Source organism: Scyliorhinus torazame, chromosome 16, assembly GCF_047496885.1.
Source record: "Scyliorhinus torazame isolate Kashiwa2021f chromosome 16, sScyTor2.1, whole genome shotgun sequence".
NCBI classification, from domain to species: Eukaryota; Metazoa; Chordata; class Chondrichthyes; order Carcharhiniformes; family Scyliorhinidae; genus Scyliorhinus; species Scyliorhinus torazame.
The window spans coordinates 131,023,902-131,041,034 of NC_092722.1; the positions used below are offsets into that span (position 1 = coordinate 131,023,902).

The 17,133-nt window shown below is 43.8% G+C and overlaps 1 protein-coding gene across 7 annotated transcripts in view; it reads right to left on the reverse strand.

Moving 5' to 3' along the window:
• LOC140393076 (exocyst complex component 6-like) overlaps window positions 1–17,133 on the reverse strand; it is a 246,763-nt gene that overhangs the window by 88,225 nt on the left and 141,405 nt on the right. For 6 of the 7 annotated variants that reach the window (XM_072479077.1, XM_072479078.1, XM_072479079.1 and 3 more), the window contains one exon: window positions 238–379. The exons of the other annotated variant lie outside the window; for it this stretch is intronic. In XM_072479077.1, the coding sequence (XP_072335178.1) occupies window positions 238–379 (142 nt within the window). The remainder of the gene's footprint in view (window positions 1–237; window positions 380–17,133) is intronic. 7 annotated transcript variants of the gene reach the window in all.

Genomic DNA, 17,133 nt, shown 5'->3' on the forward strand with positions numbered 1-17,133 from the left:
TTGTAGTAAATATATGGAAGAAAATCCCATTAGTAGATCACTACCCTGTCCCATAGTAATAAAGCTGCATCATTTTATGTGCTCGCACATGCTACTGAGATCACATAAGCCTGCAAGCTTTTTAACTCTAGTAGCAGATTTTTGCACATCTGGCATCAACATAAACTCAGTTTGATCAAACTAATGAGGTTAAAATAATTTGTTCAACTCCATTAGGCTAAATAAAGTTTGACTTACATTCACACTGAATAACATCCAGGTTGAACTGTTGAATGGCTCCCATGCTTATCTGCCTCACTTCAGCATCCAGAAGCATCTGCATTAGAGATGTGGATAGGTGCTTACAGGCTGACATGCATGCTGTTTGGGCTACCTTTCCCTGGAAAAAGTTAAGACATTGACCAAAATCAGTCCTAAGAACAAGGGCAGACACACAAATTCTGCTTAATCCTTTCAGGACAAGATACCTTCAATTTACAAAGTACCCCAATTTGATTAATGTCACTCAAGACTGATTACAATACACTACATTTGATAGAGATCAAATTGCATTCCAAATGAATGGAAATGTGAACTATATTAAACATTTCATTATAAGGGTAATAATATGTTGCTCTCATCCTCAAAGGGTTAAACTCTAAACAGTTTAGGATATTTTGAAAAAAAAACAAATACTTAGAAATGGTGGTGTGATATTTCACCCTGTATTGACAGAATACATATTGGGGGGGAAAAAAAAAAAAAAAAAAATCACAAAAGTGGTTTATGATCTGACTGTTAATACTAATGATTGTTATACAAATGCACATCATTTATGTACAAGAAAATGTATGGGAGACTGAAATGGTATGCATGAACTACAGGAACTTCCAGCAACTGTACTGTGCCTTTCTCAAGAACCGAGAAATCACTTAACTGATTTTGTCAAGACAACATACAAAGGACAGCAGTTTGATCTGCTCACAAGTTTGGTATATTAATTTAAATGAGCGCTGCCAGTTTTAGAAAACACTCCAGCATTTAACACCAAGCATACTTAAATACTGCACAAGTACAATATGGTTTCCACTACCTTTAGACGATGGAATTAATTCTGTACCATAATTGTACCAAACAAACAGCTTTGATTGTTTGGAGACAGTCTTCCCGTCTCATACAATCTTTTCAGTTTCACGTGCTGGAATGTGCATTTGTGCTGGTTGCACGAATTTAGCAACTGGAACAAAAATCCATATTCTTTGGTGAGGGAACCAACTTTCTATTTTGGTTCAGTATCAATATAAACTGACACTTATAATTTATGTTACATTTAATGTAACAATGTAATCCACATGAAAAATGCATTATTGGGAATTATAGTCATGCAATACATTGTCATACCACGGCAGTGTCATCAGATCATAGGAGATGGAGAGATAAGGCTGGATGTAATTCAGATAAAGCAGGGCTCTAAGATTTCAGTAGCTCCAGCTGCAGCTAAATCTAAGCAACCCCAATGAAAACAGATTTTCCTACTGTGTTAGTTCATTCTGTTAATCCAGCAGTGTATAATTGCTTATACAATGCAATATATAAAATAATGCTATAAATTAGAAAATACTGAGCAGTTCAAATCACCTTATTAACTTGACAATGAAGATATACATACCAAGTTTGCTAAATTCTTGATGTTAGAATTTTGTTTTAAAAGTGCTTGAAACCATTTAAATTTCACATCAGCCTTGTATTTGTATCTATAAATTCCTCCAGCCCTCTCATGCATGCAATATGCCTTTGTTTCATGAAAAGTACTTATGAGTAGTTATGATCAATGTATTTTTAATAAAACCCCTGGATGTTGCCACCCTGGAACATGCAGCATTTTTACAATTCAAAACACTCACACAAGTACTCCCTCCAGCTGAAATGCAGGTGACCATTGATGCTAAGTTGTCAAATCAACGATCTATGAAATTATGCATTAGCATCATAGCAAATTTCAGAACTAATTTTGTAAGTAGACCAGGCAGAAAGAATGGATTTTTTTTTTTTTTTTTTTTTTTTTTACAGCTGCCAAACCATGCGTGTTAAAATTTCACAGCAAATCAAAGAGGTTGAATGCATACAATACACAATGATACAATTAACAGCAATTTCTATCACTACAAGCAGGTGTTTTACTATATAATTTGGTTTTTAAATTGTTTTTCCCAACACCATGATCATTATTTAGAATACATGGAAAATTAGCAATGAGTCTAAGTGACAAAATACATTTCTATTTAGCAGTAAGGGACGTCGCTATCCACAATTTGCAAGTTAGTTTCCTCTATACTTTAGGTGGTAATCCACAGGACATTTTTCCACTGGGAATATGAAGCACGCTAACCATTTCCCAATGCACTAAATCTATTGTTTAAGACAATGTACCAGAACATTAATTTAAAAGGATATTGCCAGTGGGGACAGATTTACTGAGTTATTCGCAATTAACGATAATTCAGTCAATTCTTAACTTTGCCTGCTTTCTTTGACTGGTCCTAAACTAAGCTTTGTTAAGTTATTAGGCACAAGAATGAGTCCACAGTCTTTGATGAATATGGCTTTAATTTTCATGATCAAGTCAGAAATAATTAACTTTAGAATGCCATTCTATAAAACATGTTGCTCATGTTTGCCAATTCTTAACAAACAACAAACCTATATTTCCTGATCAGTATTATTTAAACACAAGTGTTAAAATGAATGGATTAATACGTCATCGAAACAGTAATCACAAAACCTTGTCCACAGCACCAAGCAGTGCAGAAATTACAGCAGAATCTAAATCCAGGCGAAAGCAAAGCTTGATGTTGTCATTAAGCTTTAGTAACAAACACCATTCCATTGCAACTCCCCTCGAGTTAATTATTCAAAATAGTTCCTCTGATGATGATTGTACATCACTCGAGACTTAGTTTCTGACTCTTGCTTCGGCCAGTTAATTCAAGGTAACATAATTGTTCCCACTTAGTGTGAAATTAGCACATAACGACATTGCATTTATTGAGGGAAAGCCCCAGTGTACTATTCACACAGCAAGGATTCCGCCCCCCCCCCACCCACCCCCTCTCATGTCTTAACCTCTTTTTTTTCTAAAACAAATTTCACAAAAAAGGGAGATTATCGGGTGTGTTTGTTTGTATTTGTTATTTACAGCGCAAAAGGAGGCCATTTGGCCTATCACGTCTGCACCGGCTCCCAAAAGAACCTACCTAGTCCCATTCCCCAGCCCTATCTTTGTACCCGTATAAATTCATCACTTTCAAATATTTATCAAACTCTCTTTTAAAATTTGCTATGGTGCCTTCCCATCGTGATCACGAAGGCCTTTTTTAAGAGAGTAGGTAGGAGTATTATGGGGTTTGTGTGGGCGAATAAGACCCCGAGGGTAAGGAGAGGGTTCCTGGAACGCAGTAGGGACCGAGGAGGGTTGGCGCTGTCAAACCTGGGGAGCTACTACTGGGCAGCAAATGTGTCGATGATCCACAAGTGGGTTATGGAAGGAGAGGGGGCGGCATGGAAGAGGATGGAGATGGCGTCCTGTAAAGGAACGAGCCTGGGGGCGTTGGTGACGACACCGCTGCTGCTCTTGCCGACAAAGTATACCACGAGCCCGGTGGTGGCGGCAACACTAAGGATCTGGGGCCAGTGGAGAAGGCACAGGGGTGCAATGGGAGCATCGGTGTGGTCCCCGATCAGGGGTAACCATCGGCTTGCCCCGGGGAAGATGGACAGGGGGTTCCAGAGCTGGCAGCGGGCAGGGATCAGAAGAATGGGAGACCTGGTCATTGACGGAACGTTTGCGAGTCTAGGGGCACTGGAGAAGTTTGAGTTACCCCCGGGAAATGCCTTTAGATATATGCAGGTGAGGGCTTTTGTGGGGCGACAGGTGAGGGAATTCCCGTTGCTCCCGGCACAAAAATTCAAGACAGAGTGATCTCAGGTGTATGGGTCGGGGAGGGCAAGGTGTCGGAAATACACCAGGAGATGAAAGAAGAAGGGGAAGCGCTGGTAGAAGAGTTGAAGGGTAAATGGGGGAAGGAGCTGGGGGAGGAGATCGAGGAAGGTCTGTGGGCGGATGCCCAAGGTAGGGTTAATTCCTCCTCCTCTTGTGCCAGGCTCGGTGGTTCACAGACCTCACCTGACAGGGGAGAGGTTGAGCAGGTTCTTTGGGGTAGAGGACAGATGTGAAAGGTGCTCAGGGAGCCCGGCGAACCATGTCCATATGTTTTGGTCATGCCCGGCACTGGAGGGGTTCTGGAGAGGAGTGGCGGGAGCAATATCTCAGGTGGTGAAAGTCCGGGCCAAGCCAAGCTGGGGGCTAGCAATATTTGGAGTAGTGGACGAGCCGTGAGTGCAGGAGGCGAAAGAAGCCAGCATTCTGGCCTTTGCGTCCCTTGTAGCCCGGCGAAGGATCTTGCTAATGTGGAAGGAGGCGAAGCCCCCCAGCGTGGAAGCCTGTATAAACGATATGGATGGGTTTGTAAAGTTGGAGAGGATTAAGTTCGCCTTGAGAGGGTCTGCATAGGGGGTTCTACAGGCGGTGGAAACCGTTCCTAGACTATCTCGCGGAGCGTTAGAGGAAGATCGATCAGCAGCAGCAGCAACCGGGGGGGGGGGGGGGGGGGGGAGAGACACTGCCTGGGAGGGTGGATGAGCAAGTGATAACATGAAGGGTTGGGGAAACTGGCATGTATGGGAGAGAGCCAGTGTACAAAGACATGTAAATATATCATTTTGCCATGTATATATCTTGCTCTGCGCGATTTCTCGTTATTTTGTTACCGGGGAGGGGGGGTGTTATTGTTTATAAGGGAGAAAAATTGTGTTAAAAAACTTTAATAAATATATTTATTAAAAAAAAAAAAAATTTGCTATGGAATCCACCTCCACCCCTATCCCAGGCAGCGCATTCCAAACTCCAACAACTCGAGTGAAGAAGTTTCTTCTCATCTCACTCCCAGCTGACTTGCGATCTTGAAATTGTGACCCCATGTCACTGATATACCAACTAGTGGAAATGGAATATCCTTCTGTACCCGGTCAAAATTGTTTGAACACCTCAATAAGGTCGCCTTCTCTGCTCCGACTGCTCCAAGGAGAACAAGCCCAATTTCTCCAATCTTTCCTTGTATCTAAAATTCCTCATTCCTGGTATCATTCTAGTAAATCTCCTATGGTGGGCGGCACGGTGGCATAGTGGTTAGCACTGCTGTCTACGGCGCTGTGGACCCGGGTTCGATCCTGGACCCGGGTCACTGTCCGTGTAGAATTTGCACATTTCTCTCTCCTCCTTTACCCCCCCAAAAGATGTGCATGTTAGGTGGATTGGCCGTACTAAATTGCCCCTTAATTGGAAAAAAAAATTGGGTACTCAATTTATAAAAAAATAAATCTCCTCTGCACTCACTCTAGAGTTGCAACATTCTTCCTTAAAAAAAGTGTCCAGAACGGAATACAATACTCCAAATACTCTCAGTGAGGAAAGACTGCAGGGACAAGTTGAGGCAAGTATCCTGCAGAGGGCGGCAGAGCGGCGACGCCGATTGGCTGTTGCGGGGTGTGAATTGTGGAAAGCTGTGATCGGGTGAGTTTCTAGAACTTATATATTTCAGGCAGTGGCTAAACCCGAGGCACGACACAGGTAGTGTCTCCCACCCATCCTCCTCCTCTAACCAAAAAGAAAAGACTGTGTGGTGAGTTGGTGAGGTAAGCTTTTCTTTCCTTTTCCTCTCTCCACCCTTCCACCACCTCTAACCTGCGAGGAGTGTGAAAATCAGGTCAGCTTTTTTTTTTCTCTCTGTAATTGTCAAGTGGATAAATGGAAGGAACGGCAGAGAGGGCAGTGCAATGTTTCTCCTGCAGGATGTTCGAGGCGAGGGACACCGTCAGTGGCCCTGCTGAGTTCACCTGCGGGAAGTGCACCCATCTCCAGCTCCTCAAAGACGGTGTTAGGGAACTGGAGCTGGATGAACTGAGGGTCATTCGGGAGGCAGAGTCAGTTATAGATAGAAGCTGCAGGAATGTAGTTACTCCAAAGAATGAAGGTAGCTGGGTGACGTTTAAAAGGAGGGGGAAGAAGCAGTCAGTGCAGGGATCCCCTGCGGTTGGTCCCCTCAATAACAGGTATACCGTTTTGGATACTGTTGAGGCGGGGAGGGGAAGAGACTACCAGAGGTAAGCCACGGTGACCAGGTCTCTGGCACTGAGTCTGTCCCTGTGGCTCAGAAGGGAAGGGGGGCGAGCAGGAGAGCATTGGTTTTGGAGACTCTATAGTTAGAGGTACAGATAGATGGTTCTGTGGCAACGATGGAGGCTCATGGTTGGGGTGTTGCCTCCCGGGTGCCAAGGTCCATGACGTCTCCGATCGTGTTTTCAGGATCCTTAAGGGGGAGGGGGAGCAGCCACAAGCCAACGACAGGTTGGAAAAGAGACTGGGATGTAAAACAGGTATTCAGGGAGCTAGGGTGGAAGCTGAGAGCCAGGACAAACCGTGTTGACATCTCTGGTTTGCTGCCAATGCCACGTGCTAGTGAGGTGAGGAACAGGGAGAGAGTGCAGTTAAACACATGGCTACAGGGATGGTGTAGGAGGGAGGGTTTCAGTTACTTGGATAATTGGAGCACATTCTGCGGAAGGTGGGACCTGTACAAACAGGATGGGTTACACCTGAACCAGATATTCGGAAGGAAGATGGGTTAGAAATTTTGAGATGCCGGAGGATAGATAAGTCTCCTGGGCCTGATGGGATATATCCTAGGATTCTTTGGGAGGCAAGGAATGAGATTGCAGGGCCTTTGGCTTTGATCTTTATGTCCTCACTGTCCACAGGAATAGTGCCAGAAGACTGGAGAGAGGCAAATGTTGTCCCCTTGTTCAAAAAAGGGAATAGGTATAACCCTGGGAATTATAGGCCAGTCAGTCTCACTTCCGTCATAGGTAAATTACTGGAAAGGGTCCTGAGGGATAGGATTTATGATCATTTGGAAAGATACAGCTTAATCCAGGATAGTCAGCACGGATTTGTGAGGGGTAAGTCTTGCCTCAAGTTTGATTGCATTCTTTGAGGAGGTAACTAAGTACATAGATGAAGGTAGAACAGTTGATGTCGTATACATGGATTTTAGTAAGGCGTTTGATAAGGTGCCCCATGGTCGGCTCATGCAGAAAGTAAGGAGGCATGGCATAGAGGGAAATTTGGCCGATTGGATCAGTAACTGACTATCACATAGAAGACAGAAGGTGGTGGTAGATGGTAAATTTTCATCCTGGAGCCCAGTCACCAGCGGTGTACCACAGGGATCAGTGCTGGGTCCTCTGCTATTTGTGATTTTTATCAATGACTTGGATGGTGGAGTTGGAGGTTGGGTTAGTAAATTTGCTGATGACACCAAGATTGGTGGAGTAGTGGATAATGTGGAGGGCTGTTGTAGGCTGCAAAGAGACATCGATAGGATGCAGAGCTGGGCTGAAAAGTGGCAGGTGGAATTTAACCCTGATAAGTGTGAGGTGATTCATTTTGGTCGGACAAATTTGAATGCGGATTACAGGGTTAACAGCAGGGTTCTGAAGAATCTGGAGGAGCAAAGAGATCTCGGAGTTAATGTCCATAGATCTCTGAAAGTTGCCACCCAAGTGGATAGAGCGGTGAAGAAAGCAGTGAGGAAAGGGTGCAAAGGAGATTTACCAGGATGCTGTCTGGATTGGAGGGTAGGTCTTATGAGGAAAGGTTGAGGGAGCTAGGGCTTTTCTCATTGGAGCGAAAGAGGATGAGAGGTGACTTAATTGAGGTGTAGAAGATGATGAGAGGGATAGATAGAGTGGATGTTCAGTGAATTTTTCCTCAGGTGGATGTAGCTGTTACAAGGGGGCATAACTATAAGGTTCATGGTTGAAGATATAGGAGGGATGTCAGAGATAGGTTCTTTACTCAGAGTGGTTGGGGCGTGGAACGCACTCCCAGCTATGGTAGTGGAGTCGGACACTTTCGGAACTTTCAAGCGGTTATTGGATAGGCATATGGAGTGCACTAGAATGATTGGGAGTAGGTTGATTTGATCTTAGTTTCAGACTAGTTGGGCACAACATCGTGGGCCGAAGAGCCTGTACTGTGCTGTACAGATCTATGTTCTTAAATATAGTCTGGCCAATGATTTGTAGAGGTCCAACATCACTTCATTGCTTTTATACTCTTATGCCTCTAGATCCCTCTGCTCCTGTACTCCCCTCAAAGTCGTATCATATCGCTCCATGTTTCTTCTACCAAAATGCATTACCTCACATTTAGCTGCATTGAAGTTGATCTGCCAGCTGCCTGCCCATTTGGCCAACTTGTCAATGTACCTCTGAAGTAGGTCAGCATCATCCTCACAATTTGCTATTCTCCCTAGCTTAGTATCACCTGCAAATTTAGAGATTGTGCCCTCAACACCCACTTCTAAATCATCTATATAAATCAGAAAAAGCAAAGGCACAACAAGGAGCCCTGGGGAATACCAATTTCAACTCGTGTCCAGTCTGGGAAATGCTCATCTATACCTATACTTCGTTTCCCATCTCTTAGCCAACTTGTAATCCATGCTGCCAAGGACCTATCAATCGTAAACATTTTTAATTTGTTAACTAACCTGCCATGTGGCACTGTATCAAATGTTTTATGAAAGTCCAAATATACAAGATCTAGGCACTACCTTCATCCACTGCCTGTGTCGCCCCGTCAAATAACTCAATTAAATTTGTCAGACATGACCGGCCCTTCACAAAGCCATGCTGACCGTCTCCCTCCTGCATCTGAGACACTCTATTGCTATTATTATTCTAGCATGTTTCACATCATCAATATTTTAGTCATCCAGGGTACTTTTAGACCCCTAAAAGTTGCCCTTTTCCAATCTAGGATCTTAATCTTAGTGATTTTTATCCTTTTCCAACTTAATATTGGATATTGAATCATATTATATTATGATCGCTACTTCCCAACGACTCCCCAACTCTGACGTTCTCCATCTGCCCTGCCTCATTTCCTAAGGCCAGATCCAGCACAGATTGCTCACTGGTTGGACTGGAATTGTACTGTTCCAGAAAGTTCTCCTGTACACACTGCAGGAATTTCTCCCCTTTCGTGCCACACACTCTACTCATTTCCCAGTCTACCTTAGGGTAATTGAAATCCCCAACTATCACAACCCTACTTGCTCTGAAGGTTTCCTTAATCTGCCTACAAATTCTCTTCCGCTTCCTCCCCAATATTTGGAGGTCTATAGTAAATACCAAACAAGGTCACCGCTCCCTTCCGGTCTCTCAGCTCCAACCATATAGATTCTAATTCAGGAACTGCATCTTGCTCAAGACCCATGATATTATCTTTGACCAAGACTGCTACATCTTCTCCCTTTTTACCCACCCTGTTCCTATTAAAATCCTTATAATCTGGGATGTTCAGTCTGTTCTGGCTTGAGCCATGTTTCTGTCAATGCTACTATGTCATGTGCCTCTAGAACAATTTCTGCTTCCAGTTCCCCAATTTTGTTCACTAAACTCTGTGCATTTACATAGATCCTGCCCCTATCTCTTTCTTTCCCTTTGGGAGGCGACCATTTATTTGTTCACCATCAACACTCAAGACTTCTCTCCCTTCCTTTTTCCTATTCCCCATCTTTTCTTTTGTTCTCACTAGTATTTCTAAAACTAGGCCAATTAGTCAACACCCTCCCCTGCCATACAAGTTTAAATCCATCCCTACTACACTATTTACTCTCTCCGCCAGGAGATTGGTTCCATTTTGGCTCAGATGAAGCCCATCTCTTCTAAACAGCTTCTCATTTCCCAAAACTGAAACCACTGACCCAAAAATCTAAACCCCTCCCTTCGACACCATCCCTCAAGCCATGCATTTACCGGCCGTTGCCCAAATGAAGAAGCTTGTGGCATAAATCATAGAATTTACAGTGAAGGAGGCCATTCGGCCCATCGAGTCTGCACCGGCCCTTGGAAGGAGTATCCTACCTAAGCCCGTGGTCTCTACCCGATCCCCGTAACCCAGTAACACCACCTAACCTAAAGGACACTAAGGGGCAATTTAGCATTGCAAATCCATCTAACCTGCACTTCTTTTGACAGTGGGAGGAAACCGGAGCACACGGAAGAAACCCACACAGACACGGGAGAAAGTGCAAACTCCACACAGTCAACCGAGGCCAGAATAGAACCTGGGACCGTGGAGCTGTGAGGTGGCAATGCTAACCACTATGCTACCGTGTCACCCCAGGTAATATTTCTGAGATTATTACCCTGGAGGTACGATGTTTCAATCTAACTCCTGAAACAGGTCCTGCAACATGTCAAAACTGTCCCTCCCGATGTTGTTGGTCCCCATGTGAATGGCAATCTCTGGTTGTTCGCCCTTCCTTTCCAGAAGTTTGTCCAGACAATTAGTTGTGTCCCGAACCCTTGCACCTGGGAGGTAACAGACCATATGGGACTCAGTCACGGCTGCAAACTAAGACTGTCTATCCCTCGAACTATGAGTCACCAACTACTACCACCTTTCTAATCTGTCGACCAGCCTCCCTCTCTTTTCTCAGAATAGCCTCAGGCACCATGGTACTATTATTTTCCCACGAGTCATCTATGCCTGATTCCGTCACGTTGCTAACTTCATAGGCATCTAAAATTTCATACCCGTTAGACAGCTCCAAAGAGTCCGGAGTTTCTGGACCTGCTGTCTCTTTTCCTTTTTACGAATGGTCATCCACTCTCCTGCTATCCCTACACTCCTCCTTGCTTGCCTATCACAATTGTGGAGTGACCACCCTCTGGTACGACTGTTCCAGGAACCTCTCGCTTATGTTAAGACTGTTCCAGAAATCCCTCTCCCTCTTCAATGATGCACAGTGAAGAGTCATTGATCCAATCAGCCACATGCTGTTCAAGGACTGCTATCCTCTAGCACTTCTTGCAAATAGGACTGTCCCGGATATCTTGTGGATACAAAATACCCCACATCTTGCATGCCAGACACATCACAAGCTTTCCAAGAGATCCTGCCATCTTTACTGATCAAGATGATGCACACTGTTGAGGCGCTGCTGTTTCTAAGCAACAAACAATTACCTAACAGCCTCTCTCTCTCGTGGTGAGCGAGACGACTTTTCCCAGAATCTCAGTCACTTCTTACTACTGCCCTCTGTTGCTCAGTCATCCTGTTTGCAAAATCTTTTTCTGTGCAAATGGTCTGCTTTGTTTTAACAATAGTGGCCAGATTTCAAAAGTAATTTATTGATTGTGAAATGCTTTAGGATAAAGTCCTATATAAATGCTATTTTTTCCTTTTCAAATGCATCACACCAGTATAACTCCTGGAACATTGCGCATTCACTTAGCGCACACAAATCGGTGTCCCCCCCCCCCCAAGTCTGTGAGTCTGTGTTCTCTTTTACGGTCTCTTGCAAAACACAGCACCGTTGACAATGCAGCCTTCCTTCTTGCCAAATTAATAACCATCCAAGATTATTACATGATATCCATAGTTAGAGGATAGATTATTTGCATTAAAAATCAAATAAGGGCCAGGAGGACTGCATGCACGGTGTATAAGTGAACTGACTGTGCAAAATACTGCGAGATTAGTTCATTTAAATATTTATGACATGCCCAACATTCAGTGTTAGCTGGCCTCACAATGTCACACTAGAGACTATCAAAGGTTGCATTAAAAGTGTGAAATTAATGGTGCTATTTAAAAAAAAACGAATTCACTCACATACAGACATCATGAGCAAAGTCAGCATTTATTGCCCACACCTACGTTACAACCTTCCCCAGAAGTTATTGATCTGGGCTGAGAACCCTTGATTTGGTACTGTCTGGCTAGGTAACAGACAACCCCCACCCCCCAAAGTGCCACAACCACAGGTTGGGGGGGGGGGGGGGAAGAAATGATTGGCTCAGTATCTTTATTCAACCCACCCTCTGTTGGTAGCAACAAAGGTTTAATCGAACAAGAAATACTTAAAACAGGTCCGTGAAATTGTATCGACAATCATTCGGAAGAGAGAAGAATGGATAAAAGTCTCTCTATAATCGGAGAGACCCAACGTAGACTGAGTGATCGCTTTGCTGAGCACCTTCAGTTTGTGCGCATTCAGGATCCTGACCTTCCCATTTTAACACAGGACCTGCTCCCATGCCCATATGTCTGTCCTTGGCCTTCTGCAATGTTCCAGTAAAGCTCAACACAAACTGAAGGAACAGCATCTCAACTTCCAGTTAGGCACACTACAGCCTTCCAGTCTCAACATCGAATTCAACAACTTAGGATGATTAGCTCTACCCCACCCCACTCTCCTTACCTTTTCTCCCCTTTGCTTCCCCCTGCTCCCAACATCTGTCACAACTTATCCTCTGATTTTAGTTCCTCTGCTGTTTGGCCTTTTACACCTTTTATTCTCTTTGGAAACTGCCTTTTCCCTTGGTTTTTGTGGTTATTAGCACTCTTTTCACTTGGTTTCTGTGGCTATGACTCATCTTTCATTCCCTCACCCTACAGTATAAGTATGTCCCACTTTCTATGCCTTTTAGCTTTGACAAAGAGTCATCTGGACTCGAAACAGTAGCTCTTTTCTCTCCTTACAGATGCTGCCAGACCTGCTGAGATTTTCCAACATTTTCCCTTTAAGACAAGAATGGAGTCAATTAGAAGTAAATATTTTAAAACATTATATGGAACAGTCCTCTAGTTGCAAGGAGTAGATGACATGTTGCGGCTGTTACAATTGTTTCCGTATAGTTAGCTTCTGATGGCAAACAGTTGACTCTTTGGTTCAGGTGTGCGAATTTTGGTAGAGATTTCAGTTCTTTTGCAGCTGCAATCCTTCTGCTGGATTTTCAATTTTCACAAAGAGAGTTTTAGATGCTCCTGCAAAAGCTGGCTACATTTGCAGAGGCCCTGCATCAGTTATTGTATTTTCTTTTGTGTGGGAAACGTTTAGCTGTTTCTCACACCACACACACCAGACCGAACAAAAAAAGCTGGTAGCAAGCAAGCTTATAAGTCCCAAATGTGTGTATTTCAAGAGGACAGAGTGTACTGGCCTGTCTAATCCATTATACGCAGGGTCTTGGAGAGGAGAGCGCTCTTATGTCTCTTGGTCCTTACCGGAGATGGCAATCAGTCTTTGGATGGTTTTACAAGTACCTTGACTGGAAGCACAGGGAGGCGTTCCTGAGAGAAACCCCGTGCAGCCATTCCGGTCAGTGGTTAGTTGTAAATTCTCAGCTATCTTCAGTCTCTATGTCCACTAAAATAATTATATACGTGAACATCACACGCCTGCTGAATGTGGTCATAACCCCACCCAGGGAGGAGACATCAGAAGTGATCATCTCTCTAGATGCAGAAAAGGCCTTCGATAGAGTAAAACGGAAGTACCTCATGGGAGGTACTGGAACTGTTTGGGTTTGGGCCAGTGTTCACCTCATGGGTGAAACTGCTGTATAGCGCTCCCATGGCAAAAGTACGGATGAACGCTGCCAGCTCTGACTAATTACAGCTGCACAGAGGCATGAGGCAAGGATGCGCGCTGTTCCTACTATTGTTTGCTCTGGCAATTGAGCTACTGGTGATCATGCTCAGATCTGCAGAGCGGTAGAGGCATTCAGAGGGGAGACAGGAGCACAGCATTTGTGCGGATGACCTGCTCCTCTTATGTATTGAACCCGCTAGCCACCATGGGTAAGATAATGGAACTACCGAGGGAGCTTGGAGCCTTCTCAGAGCGAAACTTCCCGGTGAACCCCTGTGGGGTTTGGGGGGGGGGGGGGAAGAAAGAGAAGCAGAGCTGGGTGTGGAGTGGAACCTGTCTAGCCTGGTGGAGGAGCTGAAAAGGGGCACACGGAGGTGGGATTCACTCCAGCTCTCTTTGGCAGGGAGAGTGCAGACGATAAAAATGTACTTGCCCCCCAAAGCTCCTCTTCATGTTCCGATCGCTCCCGATTTTCATCCCCCAAATCCTTCTTCGCCAGGGTGGACAAACTAATCGCGGCCTTCATGTGGGCTGGAAAGAACCCCAGTGTCCCCAAAGCAGTCCTAAAAAGGGTGACACTTGGGGATTCTGGCACTGGCGAACCTATTCTACCACTGGGTGATCTTTCCAAGGGCTGGTTCAGACTCGATGGGCTGAATTGCCTCCTTCTGCACTGTAAGTTCTATGATTCTCTTACTTACTACAGAATTCCCAGATTCTGACTTGCTCGTAGACACAGTTTTTATATGGCTGGCCCAATTCAGTTTCTGGTCAATGGCGATACCCAGGATGTTGATGAAGGGGAATTCAATGACTCTGATGCCATTGAATGTCAAGGAGAATGGTGAGACCATCTCTCTTGTTGGAGATGCCCATTGACTGGCATTTGTTTGGCGCAAATGTTACTTGCCAAGTTGTCACAGGCTCAGTGATGCCACGCTTATCCAAATGCAGCCTCGATGTCAAGGACAGTCACTCTCACCTCTCTTTTGGAATTGTGCCCCTGTTTCACCAAGTTGCTCATTGGAGCCAAGTGATCCTGCCTGAACCGAAACTAGTGTCGGTGAGCAAGTTATGGTGAGTACATGATGTTTGACAGCACTGAATAACCCCTTCTGTCATGTTGCTGATGATTGAGGGTATAGTGAAGAATTACCTAGGACTAGACTACGAAGTTGCAATCTTCTAAAGTGCACAACTCAAATAGGCACTCCATAACTGAATTGCTATTCAATTGCTCCAGACACAACAGGGTTTTTTTCTAATTTGTATAATATTTGGCATCTTGGAAGTATCACTACCCACTGATCAACTACATAGCTAAAACACAGTGCACTACACCGAGCATGAATACGTTTATGTCCCATTCCAAATACTGTGGACTTTGGATTCTTGGTGTGTTGCAGTCAAACTACATTTTGGCTGCTATTATTCAATTGGAACCTACATCTGAATCAGTAACAGTGTATAAAAGATTGAGCTGGGTGAAATGTGTCCCATTTAGGATTATCAGACTGGGACGGCACGGTGGCTCCGTGGTTAGCACTGCTGCCTCACAGCACCGAGGACCCGGGTACGATCCCAGCCCCAGGTCATTGTCCGTGTGGAGTTTGCGCATTCTCCCAGTGTCTGCTTGGGCCTCACTCCCACATCCCAAAGGATAGATGGATTGGCCATGATAAATTGCCCCTTGCTTGGAAAAAAAAATGAATTGGATACTTTAAATTTAAAAAGAAAGTGTTTGTCCATGCCATGGCTTGGAAACGCAAATGTCCCAGATAACACAATAGAAGGAAATGTGGCTGTGGAAATTCTACAAGAAATAGTTCCTATTGTACCAGGACTTCCAGTGGACTATTTCTGGAGAGGGACACTCAACAGATACTCAACCTACTCCTTCACCCACAAGTTCAGTTGAACTAAGTCAAGCATCACAGAGTTGACAGAATCATCAGTGGTACTGCACAGATTACAGCGTAATTGCAAAGCTCCTGAAAGACTGATGTATAATGAAGGCATTTGTTTAATTGTATTTTGGTCTTTAAGGGAGGTTAAAATTTAGAGGGAGGGGAAGTGTTATTATTATGCATCTTCTTATTTGTCATCAGTAAACACTGTAGTGTCATTAGTGGTTACCTCTGTATACTCGTAGGTATACTCGTATTTTACTATCGTTCATTCTAATTCTACTAATTATTTTGATGTTGAGCTGCTCCCATTTGAGTCCATACTGTATTTTAAACATCGTTATTTTCTTATATTAAAGATTACATTTATTGTTGCCAGAAATGCGGATCCTGATCGGACAAAACAATCTTATCTTTACGTATGTACATTACAAAGTAGAGCCATTGTACTCCAAAGCCAAATTTCAGGTGATGATCAACAGACACGAGTCTTTTAGATGATACAACTATCATACGAATTGTGAATACCGCATGTATTTTGTATAAAATATATTCAGTCTAAGCTCTTTTTTTAATACACATTTACCATTTAAACTAGGTGTCGGTCAGAAGGCAAAATTTAACAGAAATCGCTGGCTTTTAAAGCAGACCAAGGCAGGCCAGCAGCACAGTTCAATTCCCGTACCAGCCTCCCCGAACAGGTGCCGGAATGTGGCGACTAGGGGCTTTTCACAGTAACTTCATTTGAAGCCTACTTGTGACAATAAGCGATTTTCATTTCATTAGCATTATTGATATGCAAGTGAAATTTAGGAATAGTGGAATAGTGAGTTATGTCAATGAAACATCTAAAAATGAGCACCACTGACAAATAACATTAGTACAGGCATAACTCAACAATGTCACAGACATTTTTTTTATGATGTTATAAAAGAGTAAAATAAGCATACTTCAAAAAACGTGGATGCGCATCTGGAAAAGAAATGTTAATTGATCCACTCTGCATTTCTTTTAGAATTATGGAATGATATCCCACAAGAGGCAATTTTGTCCTTGTGCCTGTGCTGCCTCTTGTTCAATTAGTCCCACTTTCTACAATTATATTTTGGCACATAGCTTTAAATTTAGGGTAAATTAAGGGGGTTGTGTGATACCGCATGCAGTCTGCCTGACAGCAAGTTTGGTTGGTTTGATTGTTGGAAATCAAAGGAAGGCTTAGATTGTTTTACTGAGAAAAGTGAGAAGAGGGTGTGCAATGACTTCAAACTTGGGAGACAAGAGCAGCATCCTCTGGGTTTGCAATGAGTAGATTCTGAGTCACCAAAATCCCACAAAAGTGGGTTCTAAACGGTTGTGCTATTAACTGGTCCTTTCCTTCGAAGAAAGGGATCAAGGTAGGCAATTAGCATTTTGCCATAGGGAGGGCAGAAGAAGTCATTTTTTTAGGATCAGTTATTTGTAGGCTTCCCTACAAATCAATGAACAAAATAGTCGGACAGCAGAAGTTGTGTGGGGTCAGCAGAGAGAAAAGGCTGCTAGAAACTTTGCAGGCTGCCAAAGTTGGACCCCGGAGATGCTGTCTAGTTGAGATGCATCCTTCAAATATCCAAGAATTCCAAAAAATTAATCCGGACATGGCCATGAGGGGTGGGGGGGGGGGGAGAAAGAGGAGAGAGGAAACA